General features: G+C 40.2%; 1 protein-coding gene across 1 annotated transcript in view; it reads left to right on the top strand.

Annotated features, from left to right (window-relative positions):
* Positions 1–908: 908 nt before the first annotated feature.
* Positions 909–21398, top strand: part of LOC133015569 (CAP-Gly domain-containing linker protein 4-like) — a 33101-nt gene continuing 12611 nt past the window's right edge. The window contains exons 1-9 of the mRNA XM_061082800.1: positions 909–978; positions 5500–5628; positions 6200–6339; positions 6816–6909; positions 7142–7303; positions 12130–12248; positions 16323–16571; positions 19766–19901; positions 20121–20252. Of these exons, the coding sequence (XP_060938783.1) occupies positions 5520–5628; positions 6200–6339; positions 6816–6909; positions 7142–7303; positions 12130–12248; positions 16323–16571; positions 19766–19901; positions 20121–20252 (1141 nt within the window). The 5' untranslated portion in view covers positions 909–978; positions 5500–5519. The remainder of the gene's footprint in view (positions 979–5499; positions 5629–6199; positions 6340–6815; positions 6910–7141; positions 7304–12129; positions 12249–16322; positions 16572–19765; positions 19902–20120; positions 20253–21398) is intronic.

A 21398-nucleotide genomic window follows, 5' to 3' on the forward strand; every position in this document is an offset into this window, starting at 1 on the left:
TGCTCTCCCTGAATGTGGCCTCTCAGAATGGTCATCCATGGGAAGTGGATCCCATATGTTCCCACTCGCCCCTGGGATATTACCATCTGCTGGATGGAGAGACTAAGGCAGGAGTTGGGCTTAAATATATCTGCATCCACAGTCCAGCTCAGTTAATTCCAAGAATAATAAAACTAAATGTACCCATAAAAACATATATAGTTTAATACCAATGATGTGCTTATATATTACATGTAAAAAAATGCTTAAAGGTACGGTGTGTAGAATTTAATGGTGAAGTTTTATGTTGCAACTGGATACATCACCTCATCCTCCCCTTCCAAACATAAAAGAAAACATGTGGTAGCCTTCAGTCGTCATACAAGCTCTGAGGGCTACCACACACTTGTGAAAACCTCAATAGGATTAATTTCTGCCAATACATCCCTTTTACCTACATCTTACACTCTGAGCCTTTAACATTATTTAAAATAACATCTAATCTGGAAATGCTATTTCACATCGGATAGACATTATTAAAGCTGAAGGAAATTCTTGTGCCAGCCTGATTCAAGATTACAGAAACACAATATACAAAGTACAGAGAATAACACAATAGATTTGTAGGTGTTAAAAAATATATAAGTGAAAATAAAAATATAAAGTGTGTATGGAGTAAATGAGGTGCCTAATAAATAACAATAGAAAATGAAATAAAATAGGTTACATGAGACAATCAGCGGCAATAAAGTATTTCCCTAAGTACTCTTTGCTTTTGTCTGTATTTTATCCATAGACTCTATTTGATCTGACAGACAGATTTCACCACACTTATTGCGAAGACAGGAAGTGCGCAGCGACCGCCTTTATTCTGAAGCCTGAATGCCGAAACCGGATCTAGAATTACCACACAATTTAAACACAGATGACGGAAATTAATTCCTGTGGATCCCCGGGCATTTTCCTGATGAGAGAACTGAGACCAGCAGCAAGGTCAAGGTAACATGAATGGTTTCTGCATCACTGCGCTAAAGACGGAGCGTCACACTATGTGTTTCCTCCCTCTCTCCTGTCGCTGCGTGTGATCTGAAGCAGTTTGGGGGTTCGTGCTAATATCTCTGCTGGATATCTGTCACATCGCAGCTAATGTGAGGAGGAGCTTCAGCATCGCTCCGGAGAAGTTTATCCACAATGTACGAGCATCAAACCCCAGGGTGCTAACTCATTAACAGCAGGCGTCAATAGAAACACACGTGTGATCAGTGTGTGTGTTGGTCTGTGTGTGTGTGTGGGTGTGTGCCAGAGGCTTTTAAACATGCTAACAGTTCCCTATCAGCTCCCTGGGCTGAGTTGTGTTCCCAGAAGAAGTTAACCAGGAACCATTGGAATCCGGGATGAGACCATAGGTGAGACCCGTGGTGAGAGAGCATCACAGAGGTCCAGACGTGTGAGATGAGGGAGTGGTCTCCCCCCCCCTCAGCTGCACCGCTAGCTCAATGCTACAGCAGACGTCCAGGCTAAACCTTCAGAAAGTGAGCATCAGTCAGCCCAGGGTGATGGTATATATCCATCCACGCTGTGTCTGCTGCTGCACTGTGTACAGACATGTTTGTATTTATGAGGCTATTTGTGAAAAACTAGTGTTGAGTGGATGCCTGTGAATGAGTGGGATGCATACAGGTGTTCTCAGTTATTCAGACCAAGGGAGGAGACCTGTGTTGACAGTGCCATGACATGTTGACATGTACAAATGATCCTCTACTGAGGCTAATACACCCTTTTCGCAGCAGACATTTTGGCATGCAATATAAGGTTACCATAGGTGTCATCCATAAAGGGATAGTTCACCTAAATATGCAAATTCTGTCATTATCCACTCACCACTATGATGATGGAGGTGTGGGTGAAGTGTCTGACCCACAAAACCCTTCAGGAGTTTCAGGGTTAAACAGCGTTGTAGCCAAATCCAACACAATTGAAGTAGATGTCGACGGATTCGGGATTGTGAACCTGAACCAACAAACCCAGAACGCTACATAAACGTTGCAGTCAGCTAAGATTAGGATTAGAAGATTATTTTCCACTCTGTATCTATTGTTCACACAATGAATGAATGAATGAATGAGCGGTTGTATGCACTGCCACACTCCTACAGCCAGGGATAATGCAACAGGCAAGGCAAAGGAGGAAGTAGGCTGTGGCCCCTAAACTGAGAGGGGGCCCCTGAAAATGGCTGATTTTTTGAGAACCCCCTTAAATAATATGATCGGCTATGTACTGGACACTCCGACTGGCTGCTTTGCTCCAAGCAGTGGGTCCCAAAAGGTTCCAGGAGGTCAGTTTGTTGTGGTATTGTCTCTTCATTAGCGGTGAGGATGGGAGCAGGATGATGTCATCGGTCAGACAAACAAGAGGCTTATTGCTAAACTAGGACATTGTCCCATGTCACACTGCAAAGGCCTAATCTCTGGATAGCCAGTCTTTGACCTCAGAGAAGCATAGGGAGATTATCATAACACTTTTCTCAGCAGGGTAGTACATAGATGCTGCTGCTGCAATGATAAATTAGTCTCTGTTTAGGTATTTCAGGTGTTAGATTTAACGTAGATTATCTAGTCAGTGCTTTTTTTTTGTCTGATATCCTGCAGCTGTCTTCCGTTCAGTAACGGTGTTGATGAATGTTTTTCCATGTGAGACTCATTTTACACCTCGTTTATGACATCTGCTTTTAGTGCTTGTTTAGCCTAGCAGACATTTTGAATTAATGTGTAGAACCTGAATTGTGGGAGAAATTTGTCTATGCATAGTCTGTATTGGCTTATTTGGAATTGATGAGAAGGTCTACTGTTATTATGTAAAACTCAGGTTCAACATTACACTTCTACTTAGAAAAAGATAATAAAGTCTCACTTTTGTCCCAAAGCTCATCAAACTGAGCTTGGACCCCAACAATAACAGCATAAGATTACTTGTTTGTTTGAACTTAAAAAAAGCATACCGCCAGATAATCAGATATGGAGTTAGAATTACAACAAGACCTTTTTCTCTGGAGACATTTGATCATGTCCCAGCAGTAAAAAGCAGAGGCATGATGCTGGCTCACTGTTGCACTGTCATGGTTTACCGGGACAATTACAGTATAGAGCCTCTCATGCTGCAGCTAGCAGGGAATTGCTGACTTCAGGCAAAATCGGACAAAAACAACAAACCTCTTTTCTGTGACCTCAATGAAAAATGCAGTTAGCGAAAGATGTGAAGGAGAATTCATGGGGGCTTAGGACAACTAGATAATTTGAGTATGCTTTTTCTAACCATCTTTATTTAGAACAAATGGAAGAGAAGTACAGGGCTGCACAGTGGGATGGTGGTTTGCAATGAAACCCCACAGCAAAAAATTCAACCGGGGTCTTTCTGTGTGGAGTTGAATGTTCTTCCCGTGTGTGGGTTTTGTGAAATTGAATGATTTCACTTTCACTTTGTATGTTGGCTCTGGTACCAAGCCTCTTGCCCAATGTCAGCTGGGATTGGCTCTACTCTCTGCCCGCGACCATCAAGATGGATGGATGGATGAATGGAAGTTAATTACTCATAGGAATTGATGACGATATAGATAATGTTGTGCTGAAACTACGAAGGTACGTCACCTTTTTGTGGCGGCTTAAACTTCTTTCTTATCGTGGAACGATAAATTACCCCCTGTATACTATGTAAAGTAATATAAGAAAGGAAGCACCTTTCCTTAGCATTTAGAGAATTCTATCAGCTTTTACGATTGCTGCCACTAAAATACCTCCTGGTCTTCTTACTTAGTTAGAAACTTTCTGAGTTGAAAAGAGAAGGCCACCACAGCCAGCTCTCTTATTGGTGCTTCAGCAGGTTGAATGCCAAACGGACAATGGCCTTTAAAGTGAAGCACACTTGTCAAAGTCACAACCACCACGTTGACGCACTTTAATGCTGTGTGTGTGTTTGCACTGTCACCTCACAGCCACATTCTCTGCACTGTGGGTCTTAATGGTCAGAAGAGGTGGTGGGGGTGGGGTCAGCAGTGCACCTGGCAGGGAGGTGAGAGTGACATTTCAGCTGGAGAGAGTCAGAAGTGACAACACTGTCCCTTGAAGGTGTGCAGGCTGTAAATCTCTTCTGACCTGGGAGTCAAGGATCAACGCATTATTTTTGTTTCCCCACCACGGATGGAAGAAGACCTGCCACTTCTCTGCCTCTGATTGGCTTACACCTACAGTATATTCTTACCTGACCCCAACAAATCTTCAATCTTCATGTCCAAACCTATTGCAGTCAAATACAGGTTAACAGCAGGTCTTCTTCCAACTAGGGTGAGGAAAAAATCAAGCCGGATCAACAGGGTCTAGCGTGAGACAGGGGAGGTTGGAGGTTGAGGAGGGGATGTTCTTTGTGCTTAGAAGTTGATGTTCGAAGCAGCCTGGGTGGATCCATGTATGTGCCTGTAGACTTTAACTTAGCTGCTCTCATGGAGATCATCAAGAAAGACAATGAAGAAGAGGATGACAGTGAGTGTTGGTTGGGAAGATGTTATGTTCAGTATTGCATTTTCAGGCTTGGGTGTGTGTGTAAGGGCATTCAGGTTTCTTATAGGCTTTATTTGGGGACAAATTTAAGACTAAATATCAGTCATCTGGGGACGAATTGTCCAACTGGGGACACAAGCTGTTTCCCTTATTTGTGAAAATGCTGTTGTGTTGCTCAGTGCTTAGGGTAAGTCTCAGTTTTCTGCTTCCTATTATTGAGATGGTCAGTTTTTCCAGCAGTTAAACAAATGTTCAACATAATCCTATTTTTTGTTTTAAGATCTTCAGTAGGAAAACTAAAGACTCACTTGAGCTTTGTTTCATGGCCGTTGTATTTTTTACTACTTCAGTCAGTCTGTAATCCTGATGCCTGTATATCAGATCATCTTGTTGGTCTGAGAGCTTAGATGTCTTAGTATTTAGTTCTGTACTGGAGAACACAGCCCCAGTGTGCACCCTCCTTTTTGCTGAATTGCTCAAAACGTCAAAATATTACAGCACATAAAATGTACTAGTGCAACTCTGAATGTTGATTCTGCAAAGGAGTTGCAATTTTCATTATTAAATTTATCCTGAAGAATCAGAAGCTGCGATACTCTAACATCAAATCATGAAATTGTGAAATTACTGTACTTGTAAGAGAACAAGTTTGTCTTTGCCACTCTGTTTCACTTCACGTCTTTGATTGAATTAAATGAACAGCGAATAAGAATACTCTTTTGAAAATAATATTAAGGATATGTGTTGTGATATTTGACACCATAATTTTATTCAAGTAACTTTGAGGTTGAGTCCGATGCAGTTTTCTGAGTAGCATAACCATCTTCAAGTACTCAGGAGCTCACTGTTTCAGCAGGGTGGTGTCGGGTCACCTAAAAACGTCTCCTCACAAAAGAAGTGGCGTTCTCATTGTTTCATTGAAATTAGACCCACTTGTATGCTCAGAATAGCATTTCTAATATCGTTGCAGCCACCGGCCCTGAGGGGGAGATGACAAAGGAGGATGTTTCAGAGCCTGTGGATGGAGAGACCTTCCTGTCTTCCCATCAGCGGCCGGTTATCCACCTGGTGGCCTCCGCACCCATGCCCAGTGACTATGGTGAGAATACACACAAACACACACACACACACAAACAACCTCACACTCAAACTTACACTCCTACTCATTGTGTGCTTACACCCAGGGGGGTGTTTGACATTTCAGGCTAATAAATACACTTGATGCAGAATTGCTCTCACATGATTTGACTGGCATTTGAAAAATATTTCCAAAGCATTTTGTTATCATGTAGTTGAAATAACAAACAGCTGATGACGAATTGAACACTTCATCCGTGAGTTCTGATTGTTGATCAATCGTTTAGTGCAGCATTAGGTGACTGATCTATATTCAAGCGACTCTGAAATGATGATCCTGAGAGGAACCCACACTCGGTTGTAGGTTACGGGCCAAGCTTATTGGTTTTCAACCACAGTCTCTAATGCTTCTTTTGCTTCATCCCCAGTCACATCTGATTTCATTAGCCTCTGCAAGCACAGCAAGGGCATTTCCCAATATCAGTAATGGGACTGAACAGATTGAACTGTCTGCCGCAGAAAGTGAATGTATGTCTGTGCAGCAGGGTTTTATACACGCTGTCGGTTGTTTTTCTCTCTCCTTCCACCTCCAGAGTTCTCCTTCTTTGACCCCAGTGAGCTGCAGTGCAGGGAGGTTCTTCTGGATCCCAGCACCACAATACCAGAGCTGTTCGCTGTCCTCAGGCAGTGGGTGCCCCAGGTTCAGAAGAATATTGACCTCATTGGCAATGAGGTGATGCATCCTTTTTTTTAACATTGTACTCGTACTGGTGAATTACATCTCTATCTGTACTTTGATGCTTTTAAAAAGCCTATTGAGTCATTTACAGTTCAGTTTTTAAAAATAAAATAGGAAATTATTATTTAATTTGTTTTCACAGTCATTCTATATTTAAAACAACAATATTTTGAGCAAAAATAAAAAATCTTTTTTTGGGTTGTTTGTGGAACATCTGCCATCTCCACCCAGCAAGAGTATCTGCAATGCAGTTCTTTTTTGCAGGAAGCAAAACATATACTTTTTTCTCACTTAATTACTTTTACCTTAAGAAACAAATAGCTTGTTTCAATGTTTGTTAATGTAGCAATTGGGCTCCAGATTCATAGATGAGTAGAGTTATGAGAGGTGCTGCTCACTTCCTTAATCAGATCAGTGTCCATGAGATAAGAGAATAACATGATGAAACTGTATATGTTGTGTTTGCACAGATCTTAAAGAGAGGCTGTGGTGTGAATGATCGAGACGGACTGACAGATATGAGCCTCCTGCACTACTGCTGCAAGGCTGGGGCCCCGGGCATCGGTTAGTATTGACAGGAGTGTGGAATTGATAAAGTCAAGTACACTCTGAAGTGTGCACACATTGTTTGTTTTCTCTCACCGACCTCACAACTGAACATAATCCTTTATGACTCAGTAAGCACTGTTATCAGACTTACTTGTTAAACACAGTCTCTAGAGCTCAAATACTGTCCTCTTACACCATCCCTCTTTTCCCCAAACACACATACTTACATCCCCCCTCTGTTCCCCAGGTGATGCAGACACAGCAGCCGGCTTTGCCCGCCAGCTCCTCGGCCTGGGTGCTGATCCTAACCTTCGCTCGCGCTGGACTAACATGAGGGCACTGCACTACGCTGCTTACTTCGATGTTCCCCAGCTTATCCGGGTCGTGTTGCAGGCGTCCCAGCTTGGAGGTGAGAGACCAGGGGGGGAAAAGGTCAACCCATCAGTCAGTATAGGGCAGACATTTTTGTTTTCAAAACCAACTGCTCAAAGGATTAAGGGAATTAGGAATTTATCTTTTTCCTGTAGTGAACTTATTGTGTTTTAAGTTTATAAGTTGAACTCCCAGCAGCTACATTTAACCCCTGCAGTGCAGCTCGGCTTTATGTTGCTAATCATATTCAGTTTTTGTTGAATGTGAATCAAAGAGTTAGCTGTAGTTTGTGATGCTTTTGTATTATGTGTTTTTTCTCAATTGTCCTTCTCATTCTTTTTTTTAACATGGAGGAGGGCTCTGGGTTCTTATTCTGCAGTGTGGATAGACAGGCAGGATTAGTTAATTTATGGGCTCAAATTGGGGTAAAAAAGATTTTGAACTTGTAATGTTCACAAATAATTCTAAAATGTGTAGTAGTAAATCAGCCTTTGTAAACCTGTGATATTCTGATTGGACAATCAAAAAGCAGAGTCAAATTGGAGGGCAGGAGGATCTGTTGTGTATGTGTCCGGGCGCCACTTGGTATGAATGCTAAACTTATCTTGAAAATCTATTACACCTCTCATGACCTGATCTATTTTCGGAGAGTGAAAATAATCTCCTTTCCTAACCACTTTTCCTTCACCCGATGGAAAACACCACAAGGTCAAGGGTACAGTAGATGTTTGTGTGTAGCTTCACGGTCACACATGGTGTGTGCACACAGAGCATTTTACACCCAGTCTTCTCCTTTGTATCTGTACACACATGGTCAAGAAAACACTTTTGTACAATTTACACAAAGACACACTATGGAATTAACACCATGAGATCAAATGTTTTTGAGCTTGAGCCGATACTTTCTGCAGATTTATAACATTAGTCTCTCATTTCACACCTGTATTGAGTCCAGTTTATAAAAGTCACAAGTCAGCAGATGAAGCCTTGTCGATGGTGCTCGAGCTCAGATGAATGAACAGTAAAGGGAAAAGCACTGTACGCTGCAGAATGTGCAGAAGAGTGTCTGACTGAAAACTTGCATCAGTGAATATTGCACAGATATAAATGTGTGTGGATTAGTGATGCAGGGATTGCAGTTATACCCGCTGATTAATAGCGGATGGGTTTTTGGTGGTTAAAATAGGCATCGTACGTCATTCATTTTTCTAAAATACGACAAAGAAAGAGAATCTTTTGCATTCCTGCGAGGAGCGCTCATTCAGCGCAGCCGGGCTCATCATTGAGTCCAGAAGGAGTCTAACTTTTTGTGCGGTTTGTAATTACTAGTCAATAAAAACAAATGTTCATATTCCTATGAACATATTCCTGCAATTTAATGTCCAGTGCACAGGCAGCATGTCCATCCATTTTGTAATGGGAGATAGATAGTTTAAAGATTTACCTTGTGACAGCGCCCTCCTCCCTGCCTTTCACCAAAATTACACTACACTGTTGCACTGTGCTCTCTCTCCTCAAAGGGAAGGATAAGGGAGGTTTGAAACAATGTCTGGTTGGTTAAGTCAATCCCTGCCGCTAACACACCCAGTACATCTCAATCTCTCCCTGTTTCCACATGTGCCAGACGCATCCTGTCACCAAAATACCAAATGCTCCATGGGTTTTTATTGACTATTAATTGCAAACCTTTCCACAAAAGTGTGGCCTCAGTCAGTGCAAACAGTGTGTCAAGTTAAAGCTCATTATAGAGGCTACATCATGTGTTTAAGTGAAAATGTTTCTCTCATCCAAGAGGGTTCTTGTTCAGTTCGCCAGCTCTGGTTAGTAAATAACAGATTTATATCTCGTTGCCCCGGGATATTTACTATAACTTGTTCCCACGACTAAATATGTCATGTCCACTAGTTAGATAAATTAAAGAAATTAATTAAAGCCACCCTTCTTAAGTGTAATATTTCACAATATTATCAACAGTAGAGGTGCAGTGGAATGTTAATGCGGGTACGAGTCTTTTATGTGGAGTTAATAATTCATTCGGGGGGATGATGGTCGGATGAGTCATGCATACGTGCGGATTCGGATGTCGTCAGAGCAGATCCGCACAAGTCTAGTGTGGATGCTTCCTATCATTATACACAAGTTCCGGAAAATGACTCTACAGGATACAAAGCTTTTCAGATGTTTTCCCATATTTGATATGTATATATATTTATTTAGATTTTATATTTTGGGGGGGGGTCAGGTACATTTTTGTTTCAGATTATGTTTTAGATGTTTCGATGCAATAAGTTGGCACTCAAGGCAGTTTTATTTAAATAGTATACATAGTTATAATTAACAGTACCATTTACAGTATAAATATGTAATAATGATTTCAGAATTATTTATTTAACACAATTTTGCTTTGCATATCGGAATCCTGAATTTATATAACAAAGTAACAAGCATGGCTTTGTTAAATGGCCAAAACACATATCCTGACACAGGTATTTTGCTATTTAGATAATGATACATATTACTATATAGCAGCACATTTTCCATAAACTTTATGTAAGTTGTACTACTCACATTTGCAGATGTTGCAATGGCAGCCTTTATGTCATCCACCTATGTAATTCTTGTGATCCCTTATGGTTTGCTTCTCAACAAGTCAGTATTTTTCTTATTATTGCATCAGTGGTTGTCTGGGCTAGTTTGCAGTAGAATGTACTCAGTACAGTTCTGTCTGTGTCAGCCTTTTCATACCCAAAACATGCCCATGCAACAGAAGTAGTTTTCTCTCTCAGTTGCACTGTCCTAATGTGGTATTGACTGGTCAAAGTCATTGGGTTCAGTGTGTTCTGTGTTAGTTCACTCTGGATCAGGAGGAAACACCCCCGCTGGGCCCCAGAATGTTAGGGACACACACTCAGGTCTGATCAGCCTGTGGTGGGCCTGTCTGATCAGATTTATCTTCTTTTAAAAAGGCTGAAACACCCGATGATGCCAAGGTACGCAACTGATCATAAATCCCTGACATCCAGTCGTGATCGTTAACATCTGTTGGTGATCCCTGATATCTGCTTGTGGTTGGTAACTTAACATCAAGCTAGTGGAGAAGACCCTCAAACATACCAGGGATATTCAACATCCTCTGTTACAAAACCACTTTTATCAGAATAAGACAGCTGAAACTCATTCACCATTAATTCTGTGTCGGGATCTTGACGCCTGTCTCTGAGGTGCCTTGTTATGCTTGACGTGTTTTCTCCTATTATGTGAAATACTCTGTGGCCCTGTTTGCATTCTGTGTTTTTGTTGTCTAACTTGTCCCTGATGATCTTCATCAAATCAGAAAATATAATTTAAAAAAAACTATTTTTTTACTCCTTTTCAAGTGGTGGACCTGTTGCTGCACTTAATAAGCTGCCTTCTTTTTCTCGATTTGGCACCAGACTACAATGCTTTTAGTTATTATTCTGACCTCATCAGTCCCGGAAGAATAACATCTCCATTAACTATGACATGTAGGATACCTATACGGTTCTGTAGAAAAGCAAGTAAAGTCAGATTTTTGGCAGTATAATTTCTCTTTACATCGTTAATGTGTAGCAGGGCCACTAGGACTGTGCTATGAATTCAGGATATAAACAAGTTGTGAATGAATATTTTAAACTTATATTGTGAACCACCTTGATAACATCTGCCAGATGCTGGGGCAGTGACTCATCAATGGACCTGGGGCCTGTTTCTAGATGCTCAGTAGTAAATACTATACTATACTATATTACTGAAGTGCTACATGAGTAGATGTAGGTCCGACCTTGCCCATCTTTGTGTTCAGCCTTCAATCTGTCTTTGTGTCTGTATCTTACACACTGATGTTGTTGTGTTGACAAAATCTGTCCACAGACATATAAACACGCATCAAAGTTCTCATTAAATCCGTCCATGTTCCTGTTTGGGGGGTGGGTCCAGGTTTTCTCAGGAAATTTGAGATAACTATGAAAACTACATAAAACCAACTCTTGAATGAGCTTGTTAATTTTGCAGAGTCTCTCAGCTTCTGGTTTGTTCATTATGTTGCTTTTAAGATTTTGGTCTTTGACAAGCCAAGTAATTCTGCTGGTGCTTAAACATCCAAGCACCTATGATCAAATCTGTTCCCAGCAATCTGTTCAAACACAACGTGTAATGGAGGTAGTGATGCATGCACCTGGTAATGATGCAATACAAAGAGTCAGGTATGCTCTCTGCAGGAGCAGCGATCCCACCTTTCTGGTAACAGAGTATAAGATATGGTCTGTAATGGTTAAGCCCTGTTCAGACCTTGTATTAGCATGTGTCTCAGGTGATCCTATCACAAGTGGACAGCTCTCTGTACAGGCGTGAGTTTTACACTCGTTCCCACATTGTTTTATTTGGGACCACTATAACATGATAACTCTGACCACCACATTATGATAACTTTTTTATTCAAAGTGATTTAACTTATTTAATTATAGAACTGATTCTCTAAGCCCCTCCTTGCTTCACTCTCTCTCTCTCTCTCCCTTTCACCACATACATTGACAACTGACTCATGTGTACAGGCAAACTAGCTGAAGACAACATCAAGTGCTCTTTGCAAATATAAATGACATTTGCATAGAGAGCAGGGAAATTAGTTCAAATCATAAGAGGCCAGTGGATAAATGTGTAGGGAGGCATTCTAATGCCAGACATGAAGCAACAAACTTGTGCTTCTCTGTTCACTTGTGATGGGATCTCTGGAGAAGGATGTTAATACCAGGTCTTAACAGGGCCTCAGAGGTAGTTGTAAAAAAATAATCTAAGACAACATCGCTAAGTGTATGATGCAAGTCTCTCCTCACTTTTTTGTAGAGGTAGATGCCACCTGCAGTGACTTTGATTTTGGCACCGCCCTGCACATTGCTGCATCCAACCTGTGCACATCAGCTGTCCAATGTCTCCTGGAGCTCGGAGCCAACCCGGCTTTCAGAGTAAGTGGCATTGTTCTCCTACATACAGACACACACCAGCAGGCGTACTAATTCTCATGTGATGTTGACAAATGTAATCCTTTTAGGAAACAAGCCGTAAAAAAGTTTAATTGCATGCCCTCACATATTTGAAGACCACAATTGGTGCAGTTGACAGATATACAGACAGACCTACATATGTTTTCCCATCGTCATAACAATCTCTTCTGAAGCTTCACAAGATGAGAACCTTTCTGCTGAGATTTTCTCACATTACTCGCCTGCGGTGCTGCTGGCTCATTTCACTTGGTTGAAAGGTTCTGCTATATTTGCCACACACGAGCGGCTCTTAAAAAACACAGTGTAGCAAAAAATCCAAGAACATCATGACACACCATCACGCCTGATGGCCTTTCTCAAATCTTAATAATTATTATATTCATCTTCAGCTACATTTCAGTTCAGTTAGATATATTCAGGTTCATTTATCACTTTTTCTACTTTGTCTGTCCCTTACTTAAATTAAAATATAACTACTGCAGTAAAATCTCAGGCTGCTGTTTTTTAAATTATTAAATATTCTCATTCAGTTATAAATTTAATTGTTTAGATTATAATATTATCAGTTAGAAAAACTAAATTTCCTCGAGCACAAGTATTCGTCCTTAAAGTACTTGAAATTACCAAAGTTGAGAAAATTGAAATTAACACTGTTTGCAGTAATCTGCAAACAGTGAATGGTTTTGTTAAATCAATAGCTTGCTTTGAGTGATCATTTCAGCATTCTGATCTCACATTTTTATTATGCAGTCACACACAGCACCAACACAAACTGCAGTCAAAACATGAAAAATCATGTTATTGAATATGCGTCTTTCTTATCCCTTCTAAACTTAACATTCTGAACTTCATAAAAGTTGTTTGTTTCACAGCCATTGTATTGGATTTCATCTGTAGGAGTTGCTGATACTACTTCCGCCCCCTGTGTTTTCTCACAGAGGTCTTCAGTCAGAACTTGATTGAAAGTAGAAAATTCACTCCCACAATTTTCCCAACGTCTCCTAAATCCATTATTTAGTGCTTTACAGAAATACGGCAATTTGATGGGGAAGAAGTCCTAATGCTGGGATAAAAACATAATACTGCACTTTTTCACTTTCACTCTCAGGCTCTCATTTTTATTTTATTTCAGATATGCAGTGTTTTTGGCCGGCACATATCCTGGCCTGTGGCATTTTCTGACTCTGCTGGTAAATAACATCAAAATAGGCAGTTGGTTGAATACAGATTTTTCAAACATGTTTTGAATACACTGCATGTACTGTTTGTGTATTTCTCAATCCTCAGTCTCATCTCTGCCTCTCAGTTTGAAGCCTGTTTCGGGAGGTTTGGTCCCTATTATGTACCAAAATGTATTGTTGTTTGCATTTAACAGTTTTTTTCATTTTTTTTCTCCATTAATGCTGTAAAAAGATATGGTGCTTCCACTGGAGGTCACCAAAGCACTGCGCACCATAATCTAATAATTCCCTCTCTCACAGTTGCGTACAGTGGTTCTTTATTTTTCAGTACCTAAATGAAAGGGCTTGGAGAGCGTGTAATCATTCCGTTGATGTGAATTTTTTAACCCTATATTTAGATATTTTCTGGGATAGAGATAATAGCTTCTCCTTGCTTTGCCAATCGGAAATAATCTCCCTTAGAGCCAAGATTATTTTCTGTCTGCTTTATTATTTAAGGTTGATCAAGTCTATGCTAATGTCAACTAGCTCCAGAGATGCCGTGTGTTGCATCTGCTTTTACAACTTCTGCTGTTGCTTTTCTTTTTTCCTCTCAGTAATCCTTTTTGAGAAGAGGTGAACAAAGTGTATGAAGCTCATAACATTTAGTTTACTTCAAGGCAGTTCCCTTCAAAAAGCACAGAACTGGAACATGTTGCCTTGAAGTGAAAAACAGCGCAGATGGCATCACTGTTGGCCACCTTTGTCAAAAGTATATACACACGTACTGCTTGTGTACATTACTGAGTTTTAACATGCTCAATGTCATATCTTTAACGTCATTTGCATTAAAGAATTGCGATGGTGGCCGGCAGTGGAATAGATATTATGATACCAGTGTCAACATTTTAACATCACAGCAAACCTTGGATATGAGCAGTGGAAAGTGTAAAGAGGATGGAAAAATAAAAGCGACCTTTCATGCCTCCCTGATCACGTATCTTACTGATTAATAGCTGTGACAACGTCATACTTTCCAACAGTCGCAGGTTGCTGACTCGATTGTTCCAGTTTCAGATTGGTACAGAATGTGCAGGAAAGTGAAAACATCTCCGGGACTTTTAAATTGGTGGTTATACACTAAGGTGGCAGTTTATTAGGAACACCTAAGGTCAAATGAATGCAGTCTAATATAGCAGCGCTACAATAAATTCTGCCTCCATGACGACTTCATAATGTTCAGTTTGTGTTGAAACTGTTTGAGAGGTGTTGATTCAATTCTATGGTCATTTTGGAGCCTGCAGTTTGAAGCGCTGTTGAATTGAATTGTGTTTAACACTGGGCTTATTTTAACCACGAAATGGCAACGACTGAGGTGGAATATAAATCTGAGCGCGGTGATAGATGAATTCCCTCTCACCCAGTCACATAACTGCTATCACCGCTCTTGAACAGCAGAGCCACTCACAGTGACGCATGTCAGCTGCTCCACAAATAAAGACTGTTTCAGGAAATCACATTGTTTTCTGATCGCTGCAGATCCTGAAGACACAGCACCTAGAATCTGCAGCCAGAAGCAGGGGCTGTGGGGTTTTCTTTTTACTTGTGCAGTGCGGATAAAAATAAATAATAAGAAATGTTGATAAGGCCATTTATGACTCCATAAATCTGTTGCTGTTTCACTTTTTTTCAACTCTGTCATGTCATAAATTCTTGTATGATATAGTAAAATGTGACACCAGCATTCACACCGCAATGGATTCCAGTAATAAAACCTGACATGCTACCTTTGCTTAAAAGAAAATTGAAAAAGAGGCTGTAACAAACAGGATTGATGAGCTGCTGTAACCTGGCATCTCCCACTTAAACAAAACAATACAGAGTCGTATGGACCGGTCTGATGCCTGTAGTGTTGGTCTTATTCTTCTTTGCGGCCTCGTGTCATTTGTGTGGGATTTAATAAAGGAAAAGGTGATTACCTAACATAAAACTACTCTCCGCACTTCCCTTATAAGGTTGCAGGGATTTAATGAACTGAACTGTAGACAACAGATACTATCACTCAGGATCATCTAGAGATAAACGCAGACTGATAAACAAACAATTTACAGCCCATCCTGCCTTAATTGTGGAATGTTCTATTTCCATTGATAGTTGTTTGCGCTTGTTGATAAAAACCGTGGCAGCAGAGAGGTTCTGAGATGTCTTTTCTCAGCACAAAATCCAAGACACCATGAACTCATCATGCGCCCCCTTAATTTGAATAAACCTCTCACCTTTTTGTCCCTTTGTATACATTCGCTTGACACTAATACTACACCGATGCATACATCCAATTTCAACTGTCGGATGGCTGTTTGACCGAGTCATCGTACTTCCATGAAATTGGCATCTCAGAAGACTGCTCATCAGAGAAAATGCGATTCTTTCAGGCTCCTGCTGGCTGACATATTTAAGTTACATGTGAACAACACGTCTTGGCAATGAAAGGTAGCTGCTTCTTTATGTGTTTTCAAGGACCACTCATATCTCTGCTGGAGGTGATGGGGAGAAAGAGTGTGCCCCAATTACTCCAGCACAATAGTGCCAAATGAGCTCCCTTGTCTGTCAGACTCCTGCAGCTATCTCCTCCCACCTTTGCAGATCATCTCAACTCACACTTGTCTACAGTTTCTTTGAGCTGCTCGAATAAACTTCCCTGTTCTTTGCCTCAGATAACATTAAAGATTCTGTTAGGCCAAACCTCCTTGGTTCGGAAGTGACAAAAGTCCAAGTTTAATTTATTTAACATTTATTTGGCATACTGAATGAAATTCACTTTGTTGCAACAGCTTGTCATAGTTTTTTTGTGATCTTTCCTCGGTTTCTCCCACAGAATGAAAATGGACAGTGCCCTGCAGAGGTGGTGCCTGACCCTCTTGACATGCCCGTGGAGATGGCAGATGCAGCCGCTGTGGCCAAAGAGCTCCGATCCTTGCTGAGCAAGGCTTTACCCAGACCAAGCTCTCCGCTGCCCCTCACTCTGCATACCCAGACCCCTCCCGCCCTCTCCGATAGGGCCAGGATACAGCTCGCCACCATGGGAATCCGTCTAGGAGACCGTGTGGTGATAGCTGGACAGAAGGTGTGTGATAGGTCACTGTCAAAGGGCAGGAGCGTTTAAAAGTTATCTTCATTGTTTCTTCATTTACAGTGTTTCAGTCTTACGTGAAGATTTTCCTGAAATAGCCCTTCTTTTCTTCAGCTGCTCTCATAGTGGTACAATAGAGCGACCTTTCTCAGCACTATAATTATGACCTAATGATTAGCTGAATTCAAATGAGTGAACATTTCTCCATTTAAATGGAGAAACTCCGTGAATAAATCTGTCTCTTCACAGCAGTGAGTGACAGGTGCTTTGAACTTGAGCTGTAGTCAATAGCATGTGGCTGCATTATGTAAAATAGACAAGGAAAATGTATTCGTACATTACATTTCAGCAGCAAGGCAATTTAAAGTGCTGTACATAAATTATAAAGGAAATCATGAAAAATTCTAAACACAACATAAGAGAAACTAAAAAGACGCATTAAGAAGGAATTACTGTGTTGATACAGGATAAAAAATACACTAATAAATTATAAAATAATAAAGTAAAAAAGTAACAATGCGGTTTAGGAAATTTGTTATTGTTTGATTTAATCAACGGCAGTGGCAAACAGGAAAGTTAAGAACAGACCTGCAGTTTTCTATTCCAGCAACATGGAGCAGAAAACGACTGAGTCCTGCTTCTCCTGTCCTGCTGTTTAGTTTTGAATGTGGTGACAGAAAGCAGGCCTGTCCCAGACAACCTGAGGCGTCTGGATGCTTCATAACGTAGCAGCAGATCAACAATGTATTTTGGCCTAAAACCTTTCAGTGCTTTATAAACCAACAGCAGTATTTTTTCAAGTCAGTTCTTTGATAGACAGGAAGTCGGCGTCTTAGGGATACGAAACTGACCTTGGATCAGGGTCTTTGTTCAAACTAACTCAGACTCAAATGGGTCAGACTGAATGAGACCACATCCAATGTCTCTTAGCTTTTGTTATATTCTCATATTTTCCATCAGTTTGGTTTTGTGTCTAGCTTTATTTTCAAAATGATCTCAATGTTTTCAAAACAAATACTCAATACCTGTGAAGTACACAGGCAAACAACTTTTAAATAGGACAATAAATATCTAGTTATCTGTCAGTGAATAAGGGGATACAAGTTTTAAGATATATTTTTTTATCATATATGTATAGTTATAGAGAATAAGAAATTATTTATTTCAAATTAATAATCAATATTGCCATAACATTTTTTTGGGGGGAATTTCAAATTGTAGCCTTTTATGCTAGTCAGTAAATCTCATGCTATGTTTAAAGTTTGCATAATGACCCATTTCGCTTGTAAACTGGGTATTTTAAAGTGTTTTATCATATAAACAAGAATAGATATATCCAGTTCATCGTGGATATGTTTTCAGTGTTGTCTTCCCTGGAGAAACTATTTCTGTTAATTATTGATATTTCCTGTTTAGAACTGTTCCCTGTTAATCACAACCAGTGAACACATGTATCCATCAAGTAGAAAGTTCCAGCTCTGAACCGCTCAGACTCAATCTCCCATTTTGTTGTTTGTTTGCTTGATAACCACTTGAAATTTGAATGAAGGAGGTTGTGTTGAGATTCTTATGCTTTTCAAGTCGACAGCCCTGTACAGGAGCCAAGTCCCCCAGAAGGATTCACTAGTTCAGTAACAAAGGACATGATCCCTCAGCAGTTTCCCATCGCACAAAAAGCCAGTCAGATGTATTTGATGGAGCACTTGTACAAGCTGGAGTCACGTTAGCTGGGGTCTAGAGCGAAATATCCAAATGTTTACACTTTCTCTAGTTATCCTTACAAAGACAATAAATGGGGGAGGTCACACTCCCGGGTGTACACACAGTATACAAATAGTAACTTGGCATTTTAATTGGCATTTGCTTAAAGGTGCTTTAAATATTTAGTTGTTCTCTGTTTTTTATTGAACTTTATTTGACCACAACAGAGAATAAGAATTACACTTTGAGCCTATCAACAGCTATGTGCTGGGTTATCCTTAACCAATACAGATGCTTTTAAAAATATTCTACTATTATTTCAGCCCTCAACTAAAAAAGAATAGCTACCAGTTGCTAAGCAACACCGCTTTGGCAACCTTCCAGCATTCAGGGTTATTTCTAACAGTTCATTCTGGCATATCATCAGCATTTATCAGAACATGTTCAAGTTCATCCAACTCCAATTGGGATCCTCCCAAATGTCTGGTGAACATTTTTTTAAGCTTTAGAATACTTAGTTTAATGTGGGTTATCCACATCCACATCATTTGCCTTTGGGCGATCCCGCCATCTAAAAAATTATGGAAATGACAGCAGAGCAGCACAGCCAGTAGAACATGTTTGGGATGAGCTGGATACAGGTTTTATGACAGAGATTCCGACTACTGACTCTTATTAGATCAGGAAGTGCCTTTTCAAACTCTTAGGGGTGAGGAGTTTATTACATTTAAATGGGGCCCCAAAGATGTACAGCTTAATTGAATTTAAGGTCATAAGACCTAACATAGTGAAATTGTTTTATTAACCTTCATATGCTTTTAAGGAAATGTAAGTATTTAAAGAACCTGAAAACGAAACATGATGCTTGTCTGAATCAGCTCCAACTGTCTGTAAACACTGGCTTTACTGCTTTTAAATTTAAAATGTAAGGATATGTGTGTGTAGGTTCATAGTAGTCAATGATTGGAAAGAGAACTGTTTATACATAAATGACACTACTGGTGTTAGAGCCTAGTGGTAGGGGGTGCCTGTTACTTGTCATTTGTTTTGCATTAGCCACATTGCTAAAGCTTGCCCAGCATTCCACTCCACACATCTTGAAAGAAATAGATGTCGAGTTGGGGAGACATGCAGATGATAAGAAAATTCTAATTCTTCCAAAGTCAGATATTTACAGTAAAAGAATGAGCCATAAATAGGTTATTGTAAGAATTGCATTATGCCATTGAAAAGGTCTGCTAATCAAAACTCTTATTATCTGTTCTGCATTTTCTGCCACAGTTTAATGGTTTAAACTCTGATTTCCTTAATTGTTTCTCTTCTTCTGCTTAAGTGAACATTAACAAGACGTCGAGTTGGTGGCATGATACTTAACTTCTCAACTAAACATTTAACGTTACACAATGCTCAGTGCACTACAGTTCTGTTGCTGCTTGCCTGATTATTTTTGCACTTTGTATATTTTGTGCATATTTGTGTGTAAACAGGTTGGAACCCTACGATTCTGTGGCAGCACTGAGTTCTCAGGAGGCCTCTGGGCGGGAGTGGAGCTCGACAAACCAGAAGGGAAGAACGACGGCTCGGTAGCAGGGGTTCAGTATTTCACCTGTCTGATCAAACATGGTAGGTCACACCACAACCCAGAAGCACCTAATGATCAAACACATTGATTCACCCACCAGCTCCATTAATGTCCTCTACAATTATTGACTTTACGAGCCTTAATTGGTCCAGTCAGATTTTCAGTGGCATTTCATCTAATTAGATTTTTGCCCTTTGCCTGTTTTGACTGTATTCAGTTTTTGTTTCTTTTAAATTGTTTTCGTATGCTTTTTTTGACAGGAATCTTTGCTCCCCTTTCCAAGATAAGCAAACCTTTGGAAAGACATAAAAGCAGCAACCCAAAGACGTCTACACCCACACGGCCCCTGCGACGCATTGACCTGTCCCGTATCAACTCAAAGATAAACGCAGGTGAAGAACAATGGCAAACGGGTTATAACACTTAAAGGGAAAGTTCACCCAGAAATGAAAATTTACTCATTATCTACCCATCCCAATGCCAATGAGGGGATGTTTGAGTCCACCAAACAATTTTGGAGTTGCAGGGGTAAACAGACATTAGACAGACATGTTATGGTTTTTTTTTGTTTTATTATGTCTATGGAAGAACTCAACATTGACTTCAATTGTATTGGATTCTGCTGTAACAAAGTTTTCCCCTGAGACTCCAGAAGTCACTTCACCCACCCTTCAATCGGCATAGTGGTGAGTAGATAATGAGTGATTTTCATCTCTGGGTGAACCATCCCTTTAATATTACTGCGTAATCGATATCTGCCTTTGACATGTTTGGTAACAAGCTGTAAAAAGGAACATCTGATACATCACACAACCGAGGGCTGCTGCTGATTGACCAACGCACCACCTGGCTCTATCCCCTATGATTCTGGTTGTATGAGGTTCACTAAACATTGCACGTCAGCATGAGGCTAAATAATGGGTTTGCCTGCGAGCACTGGCACAACTTTCCTAAAATAAAAAATGACTTAAAGTGATCAAGTCATAACTCAGACTACAAAGGCAGTGAGACTGAATAGGCTGTGGGTCCTTGGGGCCAGAGAAGTGTTTGAACTTTTGTGAGCACAGGTGAAAAAGATGTCACACTGGCAAGAGTTTCCTCATATCACAGGTACAGCTCCTTGAAGAAGAACCAACTTGTGTTATTGGAGACCACACATTGTCTAAGAAACAAAAGAACTGTGACTCTGACAAACCAGACATTTTTGAACAATAATATTCCCAGAGATGGCTTCCTTATAAAACCTGTTGGTTAAAGAAATAATTCAAGCGCACTCACTTGTGGGGTTTGGGACATGAGCTTAGCAATAGAAACCGTGAATATTTTTTTTTTTCATATCTTCCTTACTCTAGGGATGTTGAAAATGATAGAAGCTGTTTGTAATAGCCCTTTCCACCAACTTGATTATAACAGTCTCCTCATCCTGTGAGATATTCTGGTGATCTTTCTCTGCTTTGTCTCTCTACTATAAAATGAATGTCATCTTAAACATCAAATTAGAATGTTATTTAGTACAGCCCCCTTTATAGAGGAAAATT

This window comes from Limanda limanda, chromosome 12 (genome assembly GCF_963576545.1).
Source record: "Limanda limanda chromosome 12, fLimLim1.1, whole genome shotgun sequence".
Taxonomy (NCBI): domain Eukaryota; kingdom Metazoa; phylum Chordata; class Actinopteri; order Pleuronectiformes; family Pleuronectidae; genus Limanda; species Limanda limanda.